The sequence below is a fragment of the Manis javanica genome, chromosome 17 (assembly GCF_040802235.1).
Source record: "Manis javanica isolate MJ-LG chromosome 17, MJ_LKY, whole genome shotgun sequence".
Lineage (NCBI taxonomy): Eukaryota > Metazoa > Chordata > Mammalia > Pholidota > Manidae > Manis > Manis javanica.
Window position 1 is genome coordinate 2248736 of NC_133172.1, and position 25689 is coordinate 2274424.

At 45.1% G+C, this 25689-nt stretch overlaps 2 protein-coding genes across 2 annotated transcripts; both read right to left on the reverse strand.

The window, feature by feature from the left end:
• Nucleotides 1-686: 686 nt before the first annotated feature.
• On the reverse strand, nucleotides 687-1592 carry LOC108403460 (vomeronasal type-1 receptor 4-like). Its single transcript, XM_073226885.1, has one exon. The coding sequence runs from the start codon at nucleotides 1590-1592 to the stop codon at nucleotides 687-689; it is 906 nt and encodes a 301-aa protein (XP_073082986.1).
• Nucleotides 1593-11239: 9647 nt separating this feature from the next.
• On the reverse strand, nucleotides 11240-12154 carry LOC108403459 (vomeronasal type-1 receptor 3-like). The gene has a single exon (XM_017670617.3). The coding sequence runs from the start codon at nucleotides 12152-12154 to the stop codon at nucleotides 11240-11242; it is 915 nt and encodes a 304-aa protein (XP_017526106.3).
• Nucleotides 12155-25689: the final 13535 nt, after the last annotated feature.

Consider the following 25689-nt stretch of genomic DNA (forward strand, 5'->3'; position numbering starts at 1 on the left):
TGATTTCTAAAAACCCTACACATAGAAGTACCATATGCCATAGAAATTTCACTCCTACTATGTGTCCTAAAGAATTCAGAGCAGTGAATTGCCACATACTTGTACACCAGTGTTCAAAATGGTGTTATTTTCAATAGTCTAAAGGTGGATACAACCCAAGTGTTCATGCACAGATGAATGTGTGAAGAAAAGGTCACATACATAGACTAAATGGAACCAATTTCAACCATAAAAGTGAATCAAAGTTTCATCTTTGCCACAAATTGAAATGACATTGAAAACATTTTGCACACTGAGATAATGCAGGCACAGAAGGACAAACACTGTCTGAGTCTGGTCATATGAAGTACCCAGAACAGGCACATGCAAGAGAGACAAAAGAGCAGAGGGACAGCTGAGAGCAAAGACAAATGGGATTTATTCTTTAATGTGTCAGAAGTTGGTTGAGGATAATGAAAAGTCCTAGATACAGACAGTGGTGATGGTCACAAACGTTGTAAGTGGATTTCATGCCAATGACTCGCACTTAGAAATAGTTAAGTCATGAATATGATATTTTGCACAGTCAAAAACACGAACAAATTATAAAAATGGTTAACTGGAAAATGATTACAAAGTATAATATCATGGATGTCACAGAAGCTGACATCTATGTATTTAATATTTCAAGAATGATCTCTAACAATTTAAGAGCAAAACCTGGGAGTTCTAGGATCCCTAAAGATCAGCAGGAAGGGGCTCACAGTGGGGAAACACAAAGCCAAAACATTACATGTCTGTATCAGCCAGAGATGAAGGTCTAAAAAGACAGTGATGTAAAAAGTAAAAACCAAATTCATCATGTAGAAGACGACGAAGGTGACCACCAGCATCAGGATGGTGTGGGCGGCTCTGATCTCTGGGGGGCAGCTGTGGGGGCACTTGGGGGTGTGAATATGCTGCACCCTCTGGTGATGTCTGCGAAGGAGACCCACCATGGAGCCACTGACCCAGACCATGAGGCCAATAAACATGGCATCCGGACAGGACCACAGGATGACAATAAAAGCCCTGGGACTCGAGGATGAGCAGAACCACCTGTCCTGTGGGTCAGTATCATTTCCTGTGTTCTCTGCACCGGTGACACTCATGGGAGTATAGATATTCAATAAGAGACCAAACACCCAGCAGACACAACAAGAAGAACCAGTGACCTTGTGAACTCTACCGAGCATCATCTGCTCCACTGTCCCAGGGACGAGTGTGAAGAACTGGCAGGTGCTCAGGACACAGGTGGAGCACAGCGTGGAGCTGCGAGCCACTCTGTGTGTATAATAAACAACTTTACATCCAAGACTGGACAGAGGGTTGCTCAAAAGAAAAGCCGCCATCGTGTGGGGAATCCCAGAGGAGAGAAGAGCCAAGAGGTTGGCCAAGGCCATGTGGGTGAGAACCACGTGTGTGGGTCTCTGCTTGAAGCCACACAAGACAGGGGAGACATTATGGAAGAAGAGGGTGACATTGGCTAGTGTCCCAACTACAATCTGTACCAGAAAGGTGGTTTTCAGAGCCACTTCCCCTGTGGTTCGTAGGACATCTTTCAGAAACGGCATGGAGAAGGCGTCAGGGGTGCGTGGAGACAAAGGGGTCTGTGCTGGTGGTAATATCAGCAGCCTTGTTACATAACCAGCATTGGAAAGGATCCTTTCCCTTTCTTCTCCTGCAAAGGGAGACACTTCATCCTCTGTAGAGATGGCTTTACCTGGAGGACATACACCTGATGCCCGTTACTATTTACAACATTATCATTTTGTATTTATTTCAGTTTATTTTCTGCCTGTCCAGAGTGTACAGTCCTTGAAATGAGGAACCGTCTGTGGTATTCCTCATACTGCTGTCCAATAGGTGCCCATAGCCAAGTGTGATTGTGCCCCAAGGGACAAGGGCACGTGCTGCTCCCCTGACAGACCCTGGTCACCTGCCTATTGTATGGATGATTCATCAACAACCATGAAGTGGAGAGTTCAGAAATATTGCTGAGACTGCAATGTTATCAAATTAATTTCATTATGCACTGTGGATTATAGTCCATAGAATGAGCAGATACAAAATAACTTTACAAAATCAGTGGCTGTTTCTGCTATCTGGATTTTTGTGTAATGAGCTTGGAAGTCAGCACTACATTCTAACAATAGTTTAAGAACCAAAAATCTGAAAATTCTTGAGTTCATAAGAGAGTTGAGGACCCCGGGCACATCACTGCCTTGGTGACATGAGAGAGGGACACTGAGTACTGGCCATCAAGGCTTCCTGAATCTGAGACTCTGAGAAGGGACCACCGCCAGAGCTGTGGTGGGGGTAGGGAATACCACCCTATAGTCCACAAAGTGCTGGGGGCTCAGTGTGCAAAGTCTGATACACAAATTCTCCAGGCAGGCTAAGTAATGAGGGACCAGCTCAGTTTTGTAATTTTCACTTCCAGGAGCTGCACCAGTTCTCTCAGTAAATATCAGAGAACTTCCCCCTAGTGCTTTTTTTTGACATGGAGTGAAAGATGTTTTTGAAAAACAGGAGAGCGCTGAGTTCTTCTCAACAAGCCCTTCCCCCAGGACACTCCTACCAGAGTCCTATCCTGCTGGGGTGTGATCAGAGCCCACTGCCCTGGGGAAGGGGATACTCAGGCCCAGCCCCTGTGGCCATCCTGTCCTGCCTACAGGGGACAAGGCTGAGAGGTGCCTGTGCAGTTCACAGCCCGGAGGCACACGCTCCCCAGTCACTGAGGCTTCATCGTAGCAGCACAGGTGGTACTTTCTCCCAACACATCCCACTCACCCAAAAGGATGATGAGAGAAATTCCTCGACCCCCCACATCACATCCACCAGGAGAAACAATGACAAGGCAGACTAAAAGGCACCACAGCAATGGATTGGAAAACAGAGATCACATCAGGTGCAGATGTGGAGGGAAGTCAGATTATGAGACCCACGTTTAAAGCACCTGTAACTGATACACCATGAGCTCTGATGGGTGAAGCACATAGCACATGAGAAGGGCTGGTAACTGAGCAGAGGAACGGAAGGCTAACAACCAAGACAAAATGATGGAGAAAACAAAACGCTGTAAGAGAAACCACAGGGCCCTCGATGCGCCTGTGAGTGCACTGAAGATGGCTGAGGCACGTACCGTGGAGCGTGAGGACACATCGATAGGAAGTCCCGAACTGGAAAGCAAACAGAAGAGATGAGAGAAAACACAGGTCGGAATATCCCTGGACTGTGGGATGAAAACCTGAGGGGTAAGTCGGCATAATTGGATTGACAGAGAAGGAGCAGCAGAGATACATAAATGCACAGCGACAGAGGATTCCCCCAGGGATGTCAGCCCCACAGCCCAGGAGGGGGACGCTCGGCAGACACCTAGCAGGAGAAATTCAAAGAAAACAGAAACCAACACAAAACAAAACCCTCTTAACTCCCCCAACACATTACATTGGAATGTGTGGGACATAGTGGATTAAAACATTTCCTTAAAATGTAAGAGAAAAAAACCTTTCCTGCCGAGGAGCAAAGAAAGATTTCACCCAGTTTCTCTGCAGACACCATGCGAGCAGAGAGGAGTGGAGTGAAGTATATTAGTGTTGAGAGAAAAATACCATCAACGTACTTTGTGGGCCCTGTGACATTATCTGTCAAAAGGGAAGGAGAAGTAAAGGCTCAAAGGAAAACGGGGTTTGGTGCCCTGGGCCTGCCACGCAGGACGGTGCAGGAAGCCCTTTGGAGGCAGGAAGATGCCGTGGGTCAGAGACGGGTCTACAGAGAGAAAGGAGGGTATTGGAAGGGAAAAATGAATTAAAATAAAATACTTACATTTCCTACTGTTAATCTTAGTGAGAAGTTGGTCAAAGTACTACCATGCACGACGAGTGAGTCTGGGTTTCCCATTTGCTGAGCGTCCTTACCCGCCCTGACGGCCCCAGCGCTGCCCTCCCCGCCTTCCCCCGATCAGCCCCTGCTGGACAGACTCCTAGGAATTGTCATTCTCAGACTCTCTTTACTGCAGTGGCCTGAGCAGGTTCATTATCTCTGGGGTGGATGGTTGCCTTCTCTGTGGTAACAGAGCTGACTCTCAGCCCTGATTCCTCACACTGGTGGTCTCCCCACCAGGTCCCTGACTCCCTGAGAAGGCAGGCGCCCCCTGCCTGCTTCCACGTGGCCCAGCCGCCTTCCTCTGAGCTGAGAGACTGCTAGACAGGGAGGTGGTCACCCTGAGATGGCTCATATTGTGGGCACACACATCGCCCACACTCAGGGCCTTGCTGAAGCCAGCCAGCCAGGCAGAAGTCAGACAGACAAGCCTACCCCACACAGACCCTGAACGACATGCCACCGTCACACGGGTGCCAGCACAGCCAGAGCCAGGGGCCCCCACAGAACGTATGGGGAACAACATGAACAGGTCAGTCCCCGTATCCTTCGGTGAGTGAGTGAAGACTGTTCTTGAGAAAACGGGGACACTCTGAAGCCCCATCTCCACCCACTTTGCTGAGGACACAGCTGAGTTTCTGCTAAAATGAACTGAATGCCATTGTGTCAGTCCTGCGAGCACCGTTTGCCCCACTAGCCTCCTGTCACCTCTGGGATTGTGACTGCAACATATGCATGTTGGGGGGACAGACATTCAGACAGATGTGCTTGGCCCAGGGCACATTCCACCATATTTCCAACTACAGTGAAATTAGTCATCACAGAGGTTATGGATCTAATTCCTATTTCTCATTAAATAAAAGTCCTGTACATAGCTTAATTCCAACATACAGATAATTTTCAAAATTTACCTGATCTCATCTCACTATAACTACATTCTCCACCTGCCCCCTCAGGTCAGGAAGCACAGGGGCATTTCTCCACTCGATTCCATGGATAGAAATGTGAGCTGCACTTACACACAGCACAACAGACACAGGAACCCCACAGACACCTGGGCAGAAATCCCTGAGAGGTGGCATCCCCTCAAATGGGATTTCAAACAGGAAAATGTGTGCCCACCATCCTTCTGCCCATTCAGTCTGTGAAGGGCAGCAGAGCACTTGGCAGGGGTCCCTGTGCTATCCTGGGACCCCTGGCCTGGATCTGTGTCCTTCCTGGGGAGACCCCTCCCTGCTGGCTCCCTGACCGCGGGGAGGCACCTACCTGCAGGCTCTGCTCCTGAGCTTCTGCAGGGACGTCACTCAGGAGGGGCCGTACTTATAGGGCAGGGCTCCCGGACCTGACGTCCCCACGGGGGCGCCTTACCACGTCCTGGCTAGTCCTGGAGACACTGTCTGCTCGGAGGCTCAGGGCGTCTCCAGCGAGCAGCAAGTCCTACCCCAGTGCCATCACCCTCCAGCCTGGCGGGCAATTAGAGACAAGTGCTGGCAATTACTGAAAAGTCTCCGTGAGCAGCTGAGCAGAGAGAAAGTTTCTCTTTCCCGTGGGGGCATCCGGTCAGGGTGGAAGCGGTAACCGGGTGGCAGACACGCAGTGCACAGGGCCCCCCTCACTGTGTCCTGGGCTTCCCCTCCGGGCTCTGTCCTCATCCCAAGCGTGATCCACAGGGCGAGCTCGCTGATCATCAGCATATGATCTGGGGGCTGGTCGTCCCAGGAGGTTGGGGTCCTCGGCCTTTGCTCCTTAACAGTTAGGGACTGAGATTCCCACCTGGGTACAGTGGACATGGTCCCCCTCCTGCTCCCTTCACTGCTCTGCACCCCAATCCCACCAGAAGGAATGCAGTCCTGTCCTATGAAATGTCCTGGGAACTGCACTTAACCATTTCATCTATAGCAGTCCCTCCAAAGTAGACTGTAGGGATGGTTTGTGGGAGGTAAATTCTCTCAGCTTTTGCTTATCTGGAAATTGTTTAATCCCTTCTTCAAATTTAAATGATAATTTTGCCAGATAAAGTAATCTTGGTTCCAGGCCCTTCTGCTTCATTGCATTAAACACATCATGCCACTCCCTTCTGGCCTGTAAGGTTTCTGCTGAGAAGTCTGATGGGGTTTCCTTTGTATGTGATCTTATTCTTTCTCTGGCTGCTTTTAATAGTCTGTCCTTATCCTTGAACTTTGCCAGTTTTATCACTATATGTCTTGGTGTTGTCTTCCTTGGGTCCCTTGTGTTGGGGGATCTGTGGATCTCCACGGCCTGAGACACTATCTCCTTCCCCAAATCGGGGAAGTTTTCAGGAACTACCACCTCAAAGACACTTTCTATCCCTTTCTCTCTCTCTTCTTCTTCTGGTATCCCTATAATGCAAATATTTTTCCATTTGGTTTGTTCTCACAGTTCTCACAATATTCTTCCATTTTTAGAGACCCTTCTTTCTCTCTGTGCACCAGCTTCTTTGTATTCCTCTTCTCTAGTTTCTAGTTCATTTATCATCTCCTCCACTGTATCCAACCTGCTTTTAATTCCCTCCATCGTGCTCTTCAGCAATTGGATCTCTGACCTGAATTCATTCCTGAGTTCTTGGATGTCTTTCCATACCTCCATTAGCATGTTGATGATATTTATTTTGAACTCCCTTTCAGCAAGAGTGGTAAGGTCCATGTCATTTAAATCTTTCTCTGGACTTATATTAATTTTAATCTGGACCAGGTTCCTTTGGCGTTTCATGTTTGTATATGGTGCCCTCTGATGTCCAGAACCTCTACTCTCTGGAACTGCTCAGCCCCTGAAGCAATGTTGGGGGTCTCAGGGGAGCAGTATTGGTGCCTGGGGGGAGGAAAGAGCTGTTCCCCGCCTCCCGGCTGCTGTGCCTGTTTCCACTGCCTGAACCAGTGAGCCAGTCACACAGGTATAAGCTTTTGTCCCAGAGCAGTCGCGTATGGATCCCTCCTTTTGACAAGCGGCCACAATCCCAGTAACCCCAGGAACTCTGCCTGTCCCAGCTTTCCAACCCCGTAATCAGAAGAGTATGATGAAAGCACCATGAAATGTAGGTTTGTGCTCCCAGAGCAGATCTCTGGAGTTAGGTATTCAGCTGTCCCAGGCCTTCCACTCCCTCCCTGCTCCGTTTCTCTTCCTCCCGCCGGTGAGCTGGGGTGGGGGAGGGGCTCGGGTCCTGCTGGGCCACAGCTCCGATATGTTACCCCGTTCGCTGAGGTCTGCTTTTTTCTCCAGGTGTGAGTAGTCTGACTCCGTCCTCTTTCCTGTTGCTCTCTCAGGATTAGTTGCGCCAACTATATTTTCTAATTGTATCCAGTTTTAGGAGGAAGCCTCTGTCCCTCCTCTCACACAGCCATCTTTAATCCTCTCCAACACTTAACCATTTTAAAAGGAGAGCACACTATCCGAGAATGGTTTTCTTTTTATGAGTATGGACCCCTTTTATATTCATTCTGAGTTAGAACTGGAGGGATGTGTTTTATGGTGAATGTGCATTTGCAATCAGGGCAGAGACTGTCCCACCAAATACTTAGCAAAAATTCAGTCCTCAGGACATGGACATGGTTGGTTTCAAATACGTTTACTCACATGTGTATAAGCGCCTCTTACTTTGATCAAGAAATTAATGAAACCTGCTCAGAAGTATTTCCTAATATCACAGTCACTGGATGAGAATCCTGTCCTCACAATGGTGTTTGTCAATAATGGGCAGGTCCGCTTACATGTTTGGTTTCACTTCTATGTGGTTTATCTGGTGACAAAACAAAACAAAATGAACAGAACAGCAGCTGAGTCATAGACGCTGAGAGGCGACTGCTGGTTACCGTGGGGGAGGGGCAGGTTGGGGGCAACAGAACTAGAGGCGACACAGAGGCACAAAGTGTCAGTCATGATATAAATCAGTCACGGGGGTGAACGTGCAGCATGGAGAACACAGCCGGGGATTCCGTCACATCTTCCTACATTGACGGGTCGTATCCTTATTAGCTGTGGTGAGGACTGAATAGTGTGGACAACACTGAAATAAGTCCCAAGCCTCTCCCTGACATGCACACCTCCTTACACACACTCACCCCTTCCACAGGAGCGTCACTTTCGTGCTTAAGATGCTGGTTAACATGTGCTGGGCATGTGACCTTGTCCTGGGACCTGGCAGTGCGCTTAGCTTCTACCCACCTGCGTGCACCCCCATGTGTTCAGACCCGCCTGCTGGTCACTGTTCTTACAAAGAACCCCTCAATCTACAGGAGCTTTCAAAGAACCACTCAAATTACAGAAATAGCCCTGCCAGCCAGCCCCGCCTTCCCTCTGGATTCCCCTAAAACACATGCTTCCTCCTGCACACCCCTACTTCTCTCCATAAAGATCCCTTCCCCCATGCTGGTCCCATGGCAGTGTCTTTCCCGGCCACTGTGCACCCACACCCCTGCCATGCTGTCAGTATGGGCACATGCCCTTACTATGCTCAAGGGAAACCCCTGGCCCAGCACATAAGACCCCAATTCAGGGGTCAGCAGTCCCTCTCCTGAGGACAGGCTGCTTGTGTTTGTAAATAAAGTTTCATTGGAACCCAGCCCCACTGGTTTCCCCATTGCCATCTGGCTGCTTGCACCCAGGAAGGCAGCACTGGGTGGGTGTCAGAGGGACAATGTGGCCCTTGAGCCTAGAATGTTCCCACGTGACTGGGAAGTTTGCTGCCTGCCCTTCTGTGTACCCTGTGGGGCCTCTCGGGCCTCCACTCACCTCATCTGAGAGCCCAGTGTCCCCAGGCCTGGGACAACCACTCCCTGCCCAAGGGCTTCCAACACGCTTTACACTGAGGGATTATTTTTGCTGTCTGTTGCTATGGCTTGAGTATGTCCTCATGCTTTTCATCTACCTTTAGGATGGGTTATTTACTTTGATGTATCATTCTCATTATTTTGTCAGTTTGAATATTTATAATTTTTACAACTATAGTTAATATTTGTTCCTTAAAATATGCAGTTTCTGGTTTCTTAGTTGAAGTATAGTTGATTAATATTTTACCAATTTAGGCATCCCACAGAGTGTTTAATAATATTTATTTCCATGTATTGGTATCTTCGTTGGTTTCTCTCAGGAGTGTCTTGTAGGTTTCAGGGTAGAAGCCTTTCACTTCCTTGCTTGGGTGTATTCCTAGGTATTTTATTACTTTTGATACAATTGTGAATGGAGTTGTTTCCTTGATTTCTCTTTCTGCTAGTTCACTGTTAGTGTACAGGAATGCCACAGCTCCTGACCAATGACTGCGGTGAGTGGAGAGTTCTTTCATGTGTGGGCCTTAGTATGTTGAGCTGTGTTTCCTTTATACCCTCTCTGTTCACAACTTTCATGAGTGTATGTTGAATTCATCAAATGCTTTTTCTGCATCTGTTCAGATGAACATGTGGTATTCATCCTTTCTTCTGCTAATGAAGTGTATCACATCCATTGATTTGCAGGTGTTGGGCCCCGTCTGCATCCCTTATATAAATCATACTTGGCTGTGCGGAATGATCATTTTGGTGTCTTTTTGAATTTGGTTTTGCTAATATTTGTCTTGATGTTTTCTGGGTGTACATTCCTGTGGATACTGGTCTTTACTTTTCTTTTGTGTACTGTCTTTGTTATGTTAAGGTATTGCAATAATACTGGTCTCAAAATGAATTTGGAATCATTCCTCCCTCTTATTATTTGCAGTATTTTGAGAATGTTAGGGTAAGATACAAATTTTAATGAATGGTTTCTGCACACAGCACTGCAGACAGTAGCATCATCATTCCACACACACTTTGTGAACACCCTTGTCTTCTCTGAACAATCATATACCACGAGGAGATCTCATTTCACCTATTTTCTCCACATATTTCCTTCTCCTGGAGAATGATGAGTATAACTAGCAACAGTGATGAGTGTGTTAAAAGATACAGAGATGATGTATTTACAGGGGAGCACCCTGCAGCAGTTAACTCCATGAGTTCGAAAGGAAGTGGAGAACAGTGGGAGAAGTCGTGCTGCAGAACGGCTGCTGTGCTGCCTTCCAGATGTACAGACTGATCAATGCTTTCACTCCACCCACACAGCTAAACGCAGGTAAACGTCATTGATCAAAAGCAGTGTGTGCTGAACAATAAAGATCTGAGGGCATGAACACAGTAGTGTTAACAATGGTCCAGTGGGAATCTGATGTCCAGTCACATTCCCTGTACTGGCTGGCTCAGTCTACCCCACCTGCTGTGACAGAGTCACCGTGCCTAAAGGACTGCCCTCAGGAGACCGCAATTTAATGACAAACTACAGAATGGAGAAAGAATTTGTGAATGTTATAGTCACAGGGATCAATATCCACAGTATATTTTTCTAAAAAACCTCATAAATGAACAACAGCTCCCCAGTATAAAAATGGGCAATGAGTATGCATAGCCATTTCTCCAAAGATACACAAATTGCTAGTATGTGTACAGAAATACGCTCAACTTCATTACTTATTGGGTAAATGCTAATGAAAACCACAAGTATATACTACTTCAAACCTGCTTGATTGGCTGTAATCCAACATAGACAATAACTTTTGGAGAGAATGTGGAAAAACTGTCACCATCGTGCATTGCTGGTGGGAATATGAAGCGATGCAGGAGGTTTGCAATAAGAGTTCGGTGATTCATCAAATGACTATGCATTGAAATATCATATGCAGAGAAATTTCATGCTTAGGTATGTTTCCCAAAGAACTCAAAGCAGGGACTTCCTAGATATTTCTACACCAGTATTCAGAATTGTATCATTTTCAATAGTCTAAAGGTGGAAACAAAACAACTGTTCATGCACAGATGAATGTGTAAAGAAAATGTCATATACATAGATAAAATAAAACCAGTTTTAACCATAAAAGTGAATCAAAGTTTCATGTGTGCTACAAATTGGAATGACATTGAAATAATGTCATTGTTTACTGAAATAATGCAGACACAGAAGGACAAATATTGTATGAATCTGGTCATGTGAAGTACCAGGTCAGGCAAATTCATGAGAGATGACAGAGCAGAGGGACAGCTGAGAGAAAGAGGAAATGGGATTTATTCTTTAATGGGCCCCAAGTTAGTTCAGGATGATGAAAAGCCCTGGGTACAGACAATGGTGATGGTCACATATGTTGTGAAGGTATTTCATGCCAGTGATGTGCACTTAGAAATGGTTAAGTCATAAATATGATATTCTGCACAAACACAAGAACAAATTATAAAAACAGTTAACTGGTAAATGATCATTAAGTGTAATACCAGAGATACTATGGAAGCTGGCATCTATGTACTTACTATTTCAAGAGTGATTTCTAAACAATTAAAGAGCAAATCCTGGGAGTTCTGGGGTCCCTAACGATCAGCAGGAAGGGGCTCACAGTGGGGAAACACAAAGCCAAAATATTACATGTGTGTATCAACCACAGCTGAAGATCTAAAAAGACACTGATGTAAAAAGTAAAAACCAAATTCATCATGTAGAAGACGATGAAGGTGACCACCAGCATCAGGATGGCGTGGGCGGCTCTGGTCTTTGGAGGGGAGCTGTGGGGGCCCTTGGAGGTGTGAATATGCTGCACCCTCTGGTGATGTCTGCAAAGGAGACCCACCATGGAACCGCTGGCCCAGACCTTGAGGCTAATAAACATGGCATCCAGACAGGACCACAGGATGACAATAAAAGCCCTGGGACTCGAGGATGAGCAGAACCACCTGCCCTGTGTGTCAGTATCATTTCCTGTATTCTGTGCATCAGTGATTTTCACGAAAATAGAGATTTTCAATAAGAGACCCAACACCCAGCAGACAAAACAGGAAGGACCAGTGACCTTGGGGTCTCTCCTGAGCGTCATCCACTCCACTCTCCCAAAGATGAATGTGAAGAATTGGTAGGTGCTCAGGACACAGGTGGAGCACAGGGTGGAGCTGTGAGCCACTCTGTGTGCATAATATACAAGTTTACACCCAAGAGTGGACAGGGGGTTGCTCAAAAGAAAAGCGGCCATCATGTGGGGAATCCCAGAGGAGAGAAGAGCCAAGAGATTGGCTAAGGCAATGTGGGTGAGAACCACGTGTGTGGGTCTCTGCTCGTGGCCACGAAAGACTGGGGAGAAATTATGGAAGAAGAGAGTGACATTGGCCAGTGTCCCAAATCCAATCTGTAACAGAAAGGTGGTTTTCAGAGCCACATTCCCTGTAGTTCGTAGGGCATCTTTATCAGAAAGCATGGAGAGGGCTTCAGGGAGGCCTGGAGATGAAGGGGCCTGTGCTGGTGGTAACGTCAGCAGCCTTCTTTCATAATCAGAATGGGAAAGGGTCCTTTCCCTTTCTTATCCTAAAAAGGGAGACACTTTGTTCTCTGTAGAGACGGCTTTACCTGGAGGACATACACCTGATGCCTGTTACTATTTACAACAGTATCATTTTGTATTTATTTCAGTTTATTTTCTGCCTGTCCAGAATGCACAGTCCTTGAAATGAGAGACCATCTGTGGTGTTACACATACTGCTCTCCAATAGGTGCCCATACCCTGTCCAGAATGTGACTGTGCCCCAAGGGACAAGGGCACGTGCTGCTCCCCTGACAGACCCTGGTCACCTGCCTATTATACAGATGGCTCACCTACAACCATGAAGTGGACAGTTCAGAAACATTGCTGAGACTGTAATGTTATCAAACTAATTTCATTACACACTTTGGACCTTAATCCATAGAGTGAGCAGATACAAAATAAATTTACAAAATCAGTAGCTGTTTCTGCTATCTGGCTTTTTGTGTAATGTGCTTGGAAGTCACCACTACATTCTAACAATAGTTTAACAACTAAAAACCTGAAAATTTTTGGATCTATAAGAGAGTTGAGGACCCCGGGAGACAATCACTGCCTTGGTGATGGGAAAGAGGGGAACTGAATAGAGGCCATCAAGGCTTCCTGGATTTGAGACCCTGAGAGGAGACCACTGCCAGAGCTGTGATGCAGGTACAGAAGCCAACCCTACAGTCTGCAAAGGGCTGGGGGCTCAGTGTGCAAAGTCTGAGACTGAGATTCCCCAGGCAGGCTAATTAATGAGGGACCAGCTCAGTTTTGTAATTTTCAATTCCAGGAGCTGCACCAGTTCTCTCAGTAAATACCAGAGAAATTACCCTTGTGCTTTTGGCATAGGGGGTGAAAGATGTTTTTGAAAAACAGGAAAACACTGAGTTCTTCTCAACAAGGCCTTCCCCCAGGACACTCCTGCCTGGGGCCTAACCTGCTGGGGTGTGATCAGAGTCCACTGCCCTGGGGAAGGGGATACCCGAGCCCAGCCCCTGTAGCCATCCTGTCCTGCCCTCAGGGGACAAGGCTGAGAGGTGCCTGTGCAGTTCACAGCCTGTATGCACAGGCTCCCCAGTCACTGAGGCCTCATCCTAGCAGGGCAGGCAGGGCCCTCTCCCCACACCTCCCACTTACCCAAAGGGATGGCTAGAGCAGATCTTCAACCCTCCACAGCACATCCACCATGAGTATAATGACAAGGCGGACTAAAAGACAGAGCATTAATGAATTGGAACACAGAGATTGCATCAGACCCAGATGTGGAGGGAAGTCAGGTTATCAGACCAATGTTTAAAGCACTATAAATGATATGACATGAGCTCTGATGGGTGAAGCAGACAGCACACGAAAAGGGCTATACATTTGAGCAGAGGAAGGGAAGCTAACAACCAAGACAAGATGATGGAGACAAGAACCAAGATGGTGGCATGAGTAGAGCAGCAGGAATCTCCTCCCAAAACCATGTATTTTTTAAAATACAACAAATACAACTCTCCCTAAAAGAGAGACCAGAAGACACAGGACAACAGCCAGACTACTTCCATACCTGCGAGAACCCAGTGCCTCACGAAGGGGGTAAGATACAAGCCCCAGCCCAGCGGAACCCGAGTGCCCCATACCCCAGCTCCCAGGGGGAGGAGAGGAGTTGGAGCAGGGAGGGAGAGGGAGCCCAGGACTTCTAAATAGCCAGCCCTAGCCATCCGCACCAGAGTGCAGACACAGTGCATGCGTGGGGTGCTGGAAACTAGGGAAACAGGACAGTAAGCTGAAGCTGGCACCCCTGTGACAAAAAAAAAGTGAGTGCTTTTTGAAAGTCTTAAAGGGACAGGGACACCACAGCTGGATGAAAGCGTTCCGGGACACTTAGCACAGCAGCTGGGAAACCCAGGGAACTCTGGGCACCCTAACTCCTGGGCAGCAGCGCACTTTGGAGGCCCCTCACAGAGATAAACAGCCTCCTGGCCATTTCCCCTCCAACACGGCTCCGCCATATTGGAGCAGCAGCCCGAGGCAGGCCATACCCACAGCAACCGCAGAGCTAAACTCCACAGCAACCAGGCAAGAATCAGAAGCCCTGTCTGCATGCAACTGCCCAGCACAAGCCACTAGGGGTCGCCATTTTCCCAGGAGAGGAAGGCCACAAACCAGCAAGAAGGGACTTTCTCCCAGCCAACACATGCGCCAGCACCCCAGAAATAACTCTATCACCATGAAAAGGCAGAAGAATTTGATACACACCAAGATCACAGAGGCAAACCCTGAGAAGGAGATAGACCTAACCAGTCTCCCTGAAATAGAATTAAAAACAAAGCTCATACCATGCTGATGGAGTTGCAGAGAAATATGCAAGAGCTAAGTGATGATGTCCAGAAGGAGATCACAGAAATGAAACAATCTCTGGAAGGATTTATAAGCAGAATGGATAAGATGCAAGAGACCATTGATGGAATAGAAACCAGAGAACAGGAATGCATAGAAGCTGACGTACAGAGAGATAAAAGGATCTCCAGGAATGAAACAATATTAAAAGAACTGTGTGACCAATCCATAAGGAATAATATCCACATTATAGGGGTACCAGAAGATAATGAGAGAGAAAAAGGGATAGAAAGAGTCTTTGAAGAAATAATGGCTGAAAACTTCCCCAAACTGGGGAAGGAAATAATCGATCAGACCACGGAAGTGCACAGAACCCCCAACAGAAGGGGCCCAAGGTGGACAACACCAAGACACATAATAATTAAAATGACAAAGATCAAAGACAAGGACAGAGTTTTAAAGGCAGCTAGAGAGAGGAAAAAGGTCACCTACAAAGGAAAACCCATCAGGCTAACATCAGACTTCTCAACAGAAACCTTACAGGCCAGAAGAGAATGGCATGATATACTTAATGCAATGAAACAGAAGGGCCTTGAACCAAGAATACTGTATCCAGCACGATTATCATTTCAATATGAAGGAGGGATTAAACAATTCCTGGACAAACAACAGTTGAGGGAATTTGCCTCCCAAAAAACACCTCTACAGGGTATTTTAGACAGACTGCTCTAGATGGGAGCACTCCTAAGGCTAAATAGATGTCACCAGAGAAAATAAAATCACAGCAAAGAAAGCAGACAAACCAAATACTAACTAAAGGCAAAAAATAAAATCAACTACCCACAAAAGCAGTTAAAGGAAACACAGAGCAGAGAATAAAACAAGCAATATATAAAGAACAGAGGAGGAGGAATAACAAGGGAGAAAAATAAAGAATCACCAGACAGTGTTTAAAATAGCTCAATAAGTGAGTTAAGTTACACAGTAAGATACTAAAGAAAATAACCTTGAACCTTTGGTAACCATGAATCTAAAGCCTGCAATGGCAATAAGTACATATCTTTCAATAATCACCCTAAATGTAAATGGACTGAACGCACCAATTGAAAGACACAGAGTAATAGAATGGATAAAAAAGCAAGACCCATCTCTATGCTGCTTACAAGAGACTCACCTCAAACCCAAAGACACACAGACTAAAAGCCAAGGGACGGAAAAAGATATTTCATGCAAACAACAGGGTGAAAAAAGCAGGTACTGCAGTAGTATCAGACAAAATAGACCCCAAAACAAAGAAAGTAAGAAAAGATAAAGAAGGACATTACATAATGACAAAGGCCTCAGTCCAACAAGAGGATATAACCATTATAAATATATATGCACCCAACACAGGAGCACCAGCATATGTGAAACAAATACTAACAGAACTAAAGGAGGAAAGAGAATGCAATGCATTCATTTAGGAGACTTCAACACGCAACTCACTCGAAAGGATGGATCCACTAGACAGAAAATAAGTAAGGACACAGAGGCACTGAACAACACACTAGAACAGATGGACCTAATAGACATCTATAGAACTCTACATCCAAAAGCCACTCTTTACAATAGCCAAGAAATGGAAGCAACCTAAGTGTCCATCAGTAGATGAATGGATAAAGAAGATGTGGTACATATACACAATGGAATATTATTCAGCCATAAGAAGAAAACAAATCCTACCATTTGCAACAACATGGATGGAGCTAGAGGGTATAAATAAGCCAGGCAGAGAAAGAAAAACACCAAATGATTTCACTCATATGTGGAGTATAGGAACAAAGAGACTGAAGGAACAAAACAGCAGCAGAATCACAGAACCTAAGAATGGACTAACAGTTTCCAAAGGGAAAGGGACTGGGGAGAATGGGAGGGAAGGGAGGGATAAGGGTGGGGAAAAATGGGGGGGGGCTTATGATTAGCATGTATAATGTGGGGGGGCATGGGGAGGGCTGTGCAACACAGAGAAGACAAGTAGTGATTCTACACCATCTTACTACACTGATGGACAGTGACTGCAATGGGGTTTGTGGGGGGACTTGGTGACGGGGGGACCCTAGTAAACATAATGTTCTTCATGTAGCTGTAGATTAATGACGACAACAACAACAACAAAAAGATGATGGACACAACAAAACGCTGTAAGTGAAACCACAGTGCCCGTGATGGGCCTGTGCGTAGACTGAGGATGCCTGAGGCACGTACCAGTGAGTGTAAGGACGTGTTGATAGAAACTCCCAAACTGGAAAGCAAACAGAAGAGATGAGAGAAAACACAGGTCGGAACATCCCAGGACTGTGGGACGACCACCCGAGGGGTAACTCTGCATAACTGGATTGGCAGAGAAGGAGCAGCAGAGATACATAAACGCACAGCGACGAAGATTCCCCCAGGGATGTCAGCACCGCAGCCCGGCTGGGGGACGCTCGGCAGACACCAAGCAGGAGAAATGCAAGGAAAACAGAAACAAACAAAAAACAAAACCTCCTCAACTCCCCCCACACATAACATTGGAACGTGTGGGACATTGTGGATTAAAACATTTCTTTAAAATATAAGAGGAAAAAACACCTTTCCTGCCGAGGAGCAAAGAAAGATTTCATCCAGTTTCTCCGAAGACACCATGCGAGCAGAGGGGAGTGGAGTAAAATACTAGAGTTGAGAGAAAATCCCACCGACACGGTCCCTGGGCCCTGTGACATTATCCATCAGAAGCGAAGGAGAAGTAAAAGCTCAAAGTAAAATGGGGTTTGGTGCCCTGGGCCTGCCGCGCAGGACGGTGCAGGAAGCCCTTTGGAGGCAGGAAGATGCCGTGGGTCAGAGACGGGTCTACAGAGAGAAAGGAGGGCGTTGGAAGGGAAAAATGAGTTAAAGTAGAATGCTTACATTTCTTACTGTTAATGTGAGTGATAAGTTGGCTCAAGGTAATACCATCCACGATGCGTGAGCCTGGGTTCCCTGTTTGCTGAGAGTCCTTACCTGCCCTGACGGCCCCAGCGCTGCCTCCCCGCCTTCCCCCGATCAGCCCCTGCTGGACAGACGCCTAGGAATTGTCATTTCTCAGACTCTCTTTACTGCAGGGCCCTGAGCAGTTCCACTATCTCTGGGGTGGACGGTCAGCTTCTCTGTGGGAGCAGCTCTGATCCTCACATAACCCAGGGACCCCCATCAAGACCCTGACTCCCGGAAAAGGTAGGCGCCCCCCTGCCCAACTCCACATGGCCCAACCGCCTTCCTCTGGGCTGAAGGTCCTTTGAGAAAGTATGTGGTCACCCTGAGGTGGTGCATATTGTGGGCACACACGTCGCCCACATGCAGGGCCTCGCTTACACCAGCCATCCCGGATGAAGGCAGACAGACAAGCCTGCCTGCACAGACCCTGAGCGCCACCCCAGCGTCACATGGGCCCCAGCACAGCTAGAGCCAGGGGCCCCCACGGAAGGTGGCCTGTGCCATCCCAGGACCCCACACCCAGGGCCTGCTGCCCAGGGGCCGTCTCCACCCACAGGCACAGGGAACAGCATGCGCAGGTCACTCCCCATGCCCTTGGGCGAGTGGGGGCAAACCGTTCTGGAGATAATGGGGAGACTCTATTTCCACCCACTTTGCTGAGGACACAGCTGTGCTTCCACTAAAACAAATGGAAAGCCGTTGTGTCAGTCCTGTGAGCACCGTTTGCCCCACTAGCCTCCTGTCATCTCTGGGGTTGTGACTGCAGCATATGCATCTTGGGGGGACAGACATTCAGACAGATGTGCTTGGCCCAGGGCACATTCCACCATATTTCCAGCTACAGTGAAATTAGTCATCATAGAGGTTATGGGTCTAATTCCCAATTCTCATGAAATAAAAGCCCTGAACATGGCTTATTTCCAACATTCACACCATTGTCAAAGTTAACCTGACCTCATCTCTCTGTAACTCTTCATTCTCACCTGTCCCTCAGGCTCAGGAAGCACAGGGGCTGTTTCCCCATTCAAAACCAGGGATAAAAACATGAGCAACACTTACACATGACACAACACACACAAGAACCATACAGACACCTCATCGGAAATCTCTGAGATGCTGCATCCCACCAAATGGGATTCCAAACAGGCCTGGCTCTGTGTCCTTCCTGGGGAGACCCCTCCCTGCTGGCTCCCTGACCGCGGGGAGGCACCTACCTGCAGGCTCTGCTCCTGAGCTTTTGCAGGGACGTCACTCAGGAGGGGCCGTACTTATAGGGCAGGGCTCCCGGACCTGACGTCCCCACGGGGGCGCCTTACCACGTCCTGGCTAGTCCTGGAGACACCGTCTGCTCGGAGGCTCAGGGCGTCTCCAGCGAGCAGCGAATCCCACCCCAGTGCCGTCACCCTCCAGCCTGGCGGGCGATTAGTGACAAGTGCTGGCAATTACTGGAAAGTCTCCGTGAGCAGCTGAGCAGAGAGAAAGTTTCCCGTTCCCGTGGGGGCATCCGGTCAGGGTGGAAGCGGTAACCGGGTGGCAGACACGCAGTGCACAGGGCCCCCCCCCACTGTGTCCTGGGCTTCCCCTCCGGGTCTGTCCCCGTCCCAGACGCGATCCACAGGGCGAGCTCGCTGATCGTCAGCATATGATCTGGGGGCTGGTCTTCCCAGGGGTTAAGGTCCTCGGCACTTGCTACTCATGGGCTCAGGATGACTCATCTGGAAAATGCCCACCGATGACAGGGTTTCCCTCCTCAGAAGCCTTGTGTGTCTTGGGTCCAGGGACTGTGCAAGGAGAGGGTAGCTTGCTTCTCGGTCAGCCCAGAACACTGGTCCTGTGTGTCTCCTCGGCCGCCCAGCCTGTGCCTGGGTTGTGGACAGTCATCACTGGGAGCAGACCATCCTGAGAGACGGACCAGGATCAGGAAATAGCATTGTTTGGGAAGTAGAGATAACATTTAATTCTTTTTAAATTTATTTTTTATTTTTGTTTTTGTTGACTTCTTTTTCACTGGAGTATAGTTGATGTACAGTGTTATATTGGTTTCACATACACATTACAGTGATTGAACAGTTATGTTACTGAATGCTCACACCAACCAGTGTAGTTACTATTTACCAACAGAGAAAGATGGTACAGAACTATTGACTATATTGTCTATGCTGTACTTTCATCCCGTGACTAATATGTATTACAATAAAAATTTTTGGCCTCTTTTATCTCCTTCACCTACTTCACCACCCACCCCAATGCCTCCCCCATCGTAACCACCTGTCACTTCTCATTGTCTGTGAGTCTATTTCTGTTTTGTTCATTTTGTTTTTGGTTCCACATGTAAATGACACCATATGGTATTTGTCTTTCTCTGCCTGGCTTATTTCACTCAGCATAATACCCTCTAGGTCTGTTCATGTTATCACCAATGGCAGAATTTCTTTGGGGTTTGTGGCTGAATAATATTCCATTTTGCATACAGCACATCTCCCTGTCTGTTTATCTGTTGATGGACACTTGGGTTGTTTTCATCTTTGGCTATTGTAAATAATGTGGCAGTAGCCATATGGGTGCATAAATCTTTTTGAATCAGAGATTTTTTTCCTTCGAGTAAATGTGTAGAAGTGTAATTACTGGTTTGAATGAATTTTAGTTTTGAGGAACCTTCATACTTCTTTCCACAGTGGCTGCACCAATTGACATTCCCACCATCAGCGTAGAGGGTTCTCTGTGCTCCACGTCCTCGCCAACAGTTGTTACTCCTTGGATTTTGGATAAGGGCCATTCTGACTGCTGTGAGGTGATATCTCATTGTGGTTTTGATTTGCATTTCTCTGCTGACTAGCCCTGTGGAGCATCTTTGGACAAGCCTGGTGGCCATCACCATTTCTTCTATTGGAAAAATGTCTATTCAGGTCCTCTGGCCATTTCTTCATTGGTTTATTTGTATATTTGGTGTTGAGTAGTATGAGTTCTTTTTACATTTTGGATGTTAACCCTTTATGGGATGCATCATTTACAATATATTCTCCCATACTGTAGGCTGCCTTTTGGTCCTATGGATGGTTTTCTTTGCTGTAGAGAAGCTTTTTAGTTTGATGTAGTCCTACTTGTTCATTTTTGTTTTTGTTTCCCCTCCCCAGAGACACGTGTCCAGAAAGAAAATCACTTATGCTTATATTCAAGGGATTTTTGCCTAGATTTTATCCTAAGATTTTTATGATTTCATGTCTTACATTTAGGTCTTTAATCATTCTAAGTTTACTTTTGTGTATGGAGTTAGACAGTGAGCCAGTTTCTCTCGCATGTAGCTATCTAGTTCTCCCATTTATTGAAGATGCTGTCTTTTCCACATTGTATATTCATGTCTCCTTACTCGTATATTAATTGACCATATATGGTGGGTCTATTTCTGGGCTCTCCATTCCATTCCATTGATCTGTGAGTCTGTTCTTGTTCCAGTACCATACTGTTTTGATTGCTGTAGCTTTGTACTATATCCTGACTTCAGGGAGAGTGATATCCCCAGCTTTGTTCTTCTTTCTCAGGGTCACTTTGGGTATTTCGGGTCTTTGCAGCTCTATCTCCATTTTAGGATCCTTTGCTCTTGTTCATTGATTGGTATTTCGTTAGGGATTGCATTGAGTCTGTACATTGCTTGGTCAGGATGGCCAAAGAATATTAGTCCTTCCTATCCATGAGCATCGGATAGATTTCCACTGGTCTGTTTCTTCATCAGTGTCTTTCATTAGTGTCTTACAGTTTTCAGAGTAGAGGTCTTTCATCTCCCTGGTTAGGTTTATTTCTAGGCATTTTATTCTCTCTGATGCAGTTGTAAATGAAATTTTCCTGACTTCTCTTTCTTCTAGTCTTGTTAGTGTATAGGGATGCAGCAGATCTCTGTGTATTAATTTTGTATCCTGCAACTTTGCTGAACCCAGTTACTAGTTCTAATAGTTTTTTGGTGGAATCTTTAGGGTTTTCTAGTATAGTGTCATGTCATCTGCAAATACCGACAATTTTATTTCTTCCTTCCAATTTGGATATCTTTTCTTTCTTTGTCTTGTCTGATTGCCATGGCTAGGACCTCCAGGACTATGTTGAATAAATTGGTGAGAGAGGACATTCTTACCTTATTCCTGATGTTAGAGGAAAAGCTTCCAGCTTTTCACAACTGAGTATGATGGAGCTGTGGGTTTGTTGAATATGTTCCTTAGGATGTTGAGGTATTTTCTCTCTAGTCCCACATTGGAAGAGTTATTATCATGAATGGATGTTGTATTTTGTCAAATACTTTTTCAGCTTTTTCTGAGCTGATTAGTTTTTCTCTTGTTAAAGTGGTCTGTTAAAGTGGTCTATCACATTGATTAATTTATGAATATTGTACCCTCCTTGCATCCCTGGAATAAATCCCACTTGGTTGTGATGGATGATCCTTTGATTTTGGAATTTGGTTTGCTAATATAGTATCAAGGATTTTTTCATGTATGTTCTTCAGGAATATTGATTTGTAATTTTCTTTTCATTATAGTGTCTGTGTCTGGTTTGGTATTAGAGTGATGGTGGGCTCATAGAATGAGTTTAGAAGTATTCACTTCAATTTTCTGGAATCATTTAAGAAGGATGGGTACTAGCTCTTCTTTAAATGTTTGTTAAAATTCACCTGTGAAGACATCTGGTCCTGGAATTTTGTGTGTTGGGAGCTTTTTGAATACCACTTCAATATTGTTATCAATAATTGGTCTTTTCTGATGTTTTGATCCTTCCTGGGTCAGTGTTAGAAGATTTTACATTTGTAGGGATTTGACCATTTCTTCTAAGATGTCCAATTTATTGACATATAGTTTTTCATAGAATTTTCTTATAATTCCTTGGATTTCTGTGGTGTCATTTGTAAATTCTCCCTTTTTGTTTCTGGTTTGTTTATTTGTATCCTCTCTTTTCTTCTTGAAATGACTGACTAGGCCTTTCTGTGTTTCATTTATTTTCCTAAAGAATAAAGTCTTGGTTTCACTGATTTTTTTGTCTACTGTTTTCTTATTCTCTATTTATTTCTGCTCTGATCTTTACTTTGTCCCTCCTTCTACTAAGTTTTGGCTTTCTTTGTTCTTCTTTTTCTAGTTCCTTTAGTGTGAGTTTAGATTGTTCATTTGGGATTGTTCTTGTTTTTTGAGGTAGGCCTGTATTGCTGTGTGCTTCCCTCTTAGAACCTCTTTTGTGGCATCTTACATATTTTGAAATGTTGTGTTTCTGTTTTCATTTGTGTCCATGTATTGTTGGTTTTCCCCTTTTATTTGGTAATTTAACTATTGATTATTTAGAAATATGTTGTTTAGCCTCCATATGTTTGTGTTTTTTTATTTTTTTCTTCACCCATATAATTGGTTTCTTGTTTTATACCACTGTGATCTGAAAAGAAGTTACAATTTCAATCTTTTTAAATTTACTGGGGCTCTTTTCGTGTCCTAATATGTGATCTGTTCTGGAAAATGTTCCATGTGCAGTTGAGAAAAATGTCTCCAGTTACTTTTGGGTGGAATGTTCTGTATGTATGTATTAAGTCCATCTGGCCTAATGTGTCATTAATGCCTATTTCCATATTTATTTTCTGTCTGGATCATCTGCCCATTGATGTAAGGGGTGCGTGTTAACATGCCCTAATATGATTGTGTTGCTGTCTATTTATTCCTTTAGTTCTATTAGTATTTGCTTTATATATTTAGGCACTCTTATGTTGGGGGCATAGATATTTTTTTATTTTGGTATCATTAATCTATAATTACATGAACAACATTATGGTTACTAGACTCCCCCCCATCACTAAGTCCCCCCGACATACCCCATTACAGTCATTGTCCATCAGCATAGTAAGATGCTATAGAATCATTACGTGTCTTCTCTGTGCTATACTGCCTTCCCTGTGCCCCCCACTACATAATGTCTGCTAATCGTAATGCTCCCTTTTCCCCCTTGTCCCTCCCTTCCCACCCATCCTCCCCAGTACCTTTCCATTTGGTAAATGTTAGTCAATTCTTGGGTTCTGTGGTTCTGCTGCTGTTTTGTTCCTTCAGTTTTTCCTTTATTCTTATATTCCACATATGAGTGAAATCATTTGATACTTGTCTTTTTCTGTCTGGCTTATTTCACTGAGCATAATACCCTCTAGTTCCATCCATGTTGTTGCAAATGGTAGGATTTTTCTTCTTTTGGCTGAATAATATTCCATTGTGTATATGTACCACATCTTTTTTATCCATTCATCTACTGATGGACACTTAGGTTGCTTCCATATCTTGGCTATTGTAAATAGTGCTGCGATAAACATAGGGGTGCATATGTCTTTTTAAAACTGGGCTGTTGCATTCTTAGGGTAAATTCCCAGGAGTGGAATTCCTGGATCAAATGGTATTTCTATTTTGAGCTTTTTGAGGAACCTCCATACTGCTTTCCACAATGGTTGAACTAATTTACATTCCCACCAGCAGTGTAGGAGGGTCCCCGTTTCTCCACATCCTTGCCAACATTTGTTGTTGTTTGTCTTTTGGATGGTGGCCATCCTTACTGGTGTGAAGTGATATCTCATTGTGGTTTTAATTTGCATTTCCCTGATGACTAGAGATGTGGAGCATCTTTTCATGTGCCTGTTGGCGATCTGAATTTCTTCTTTGGAAAAGTGCCTGTTCAGCTCCTCTGTCCGTTTTTTAATTGGCTTCTTTGCTTTTTGTTTGTTGAGGTGCATGAGCTCTTTATATATTTTGGGTGTCACCCCTTTATCGGATGTCATTTATGAATATATTCTCCCATACTGTAGGATATCTTTTTGTCCTATTGATGGTGTCCTTTGCTGTACAGAAGCTTTTAAGCTTGATATAGTCCCACTTGTTTATTTTTGCTTTTGTTTCCCTTGCCCATGAAGATGTTTGCTCCATGTTTATATTCAAGAGAGTTTTGCCTGTATTTTCTTCTAAGAGATTTATGGTTTCATGACTTATATTCAGGTCTTTAATCCATTTCAAATTTACTTTTGTGTATGGGGTTAGACAGTGATCCAGTTTCATTCTCTTACATGTAGCTGTCCAGTTTTGCCAACACCAGCTGTTGAAGCAGCTGTAATTTTCCCACTGTATATCTATAGCTCCTTTATCATATATTAAATGTCATATATGTTTGGGTTAATATCTGGACTCTCTATTCTGTTCCACTGATCTGTGGGTATGTTCTTGTGCCAGTACCAAATTATCTTGATTACTGTGGCTTTGTAGTAGAGCTTGAAGTTGAGAAGTGAGATGCCCCCTGCTTTACTCTTCCTTCTCAGGATTGCTTTGACTATTTGGTGTCTTTGGTGTTTCCATATGAATTTTTGAACTATTTGTTGTAGTTCATTGAAGAATGTTGTTGGTAATTTGATAGGGATTGCATCAAATCTGTATATTGCTTTGGGCAGGATGGCCATTTTGACGATATTAATTGTTCCTAGCCAAGAGCATGGGATGAGTTTCCATTTGTTAGTGTCCTCTTTAATTTCTCTTAAGAGTGTCTTGTAGTTTTCAGGGTATAGGTCTTTCACTTCCTTGGTTAGGTTTATTCCTAGGTATTTTATTCTTTTTGATGCAATTGTGAATGAAATTGTTTTCCTGATTTCTCTTTCTATTAGTTCATTGTTAGTGTATAGGAAAGCCACAAATTTCTGTGTGTTAATTTTGTATCCTGCAACTTTGCTGTATTCCGATATCAGTTCTAGTAGTTTTGGAGTGGAGTCTTAAGGGTTTTTTATGTGCAATGTCATGTCATCTGCAAATAGTGACAGTTTAACTTCTTCTTTACCAATTTGGATTCCTTGCATTTCTTTGTTTTGTCCAATTGCCGTGGCTAGGACCTCCAGTACTATGTTGAATAACAGTGGGGAGAGTGGGCATCCCTGTCTTGTTCCCGATCTCAGAGGACAAGTCTTCAGCTTTTCACTGTTCAGTATGATGTTGGCTGTGGGTTTACCATATATGACCTTTATTATGTTGAGGTACCTGCCCTGTATACCCATTTTGTTGAGAGTTTTTATCATGAATGGATGTTGAATTTTGTCGAATGCTTTTACAGCATCTATGGAGATGATCATGTGGTTTTTGTCCTTTTTGTTTACGTGGTGG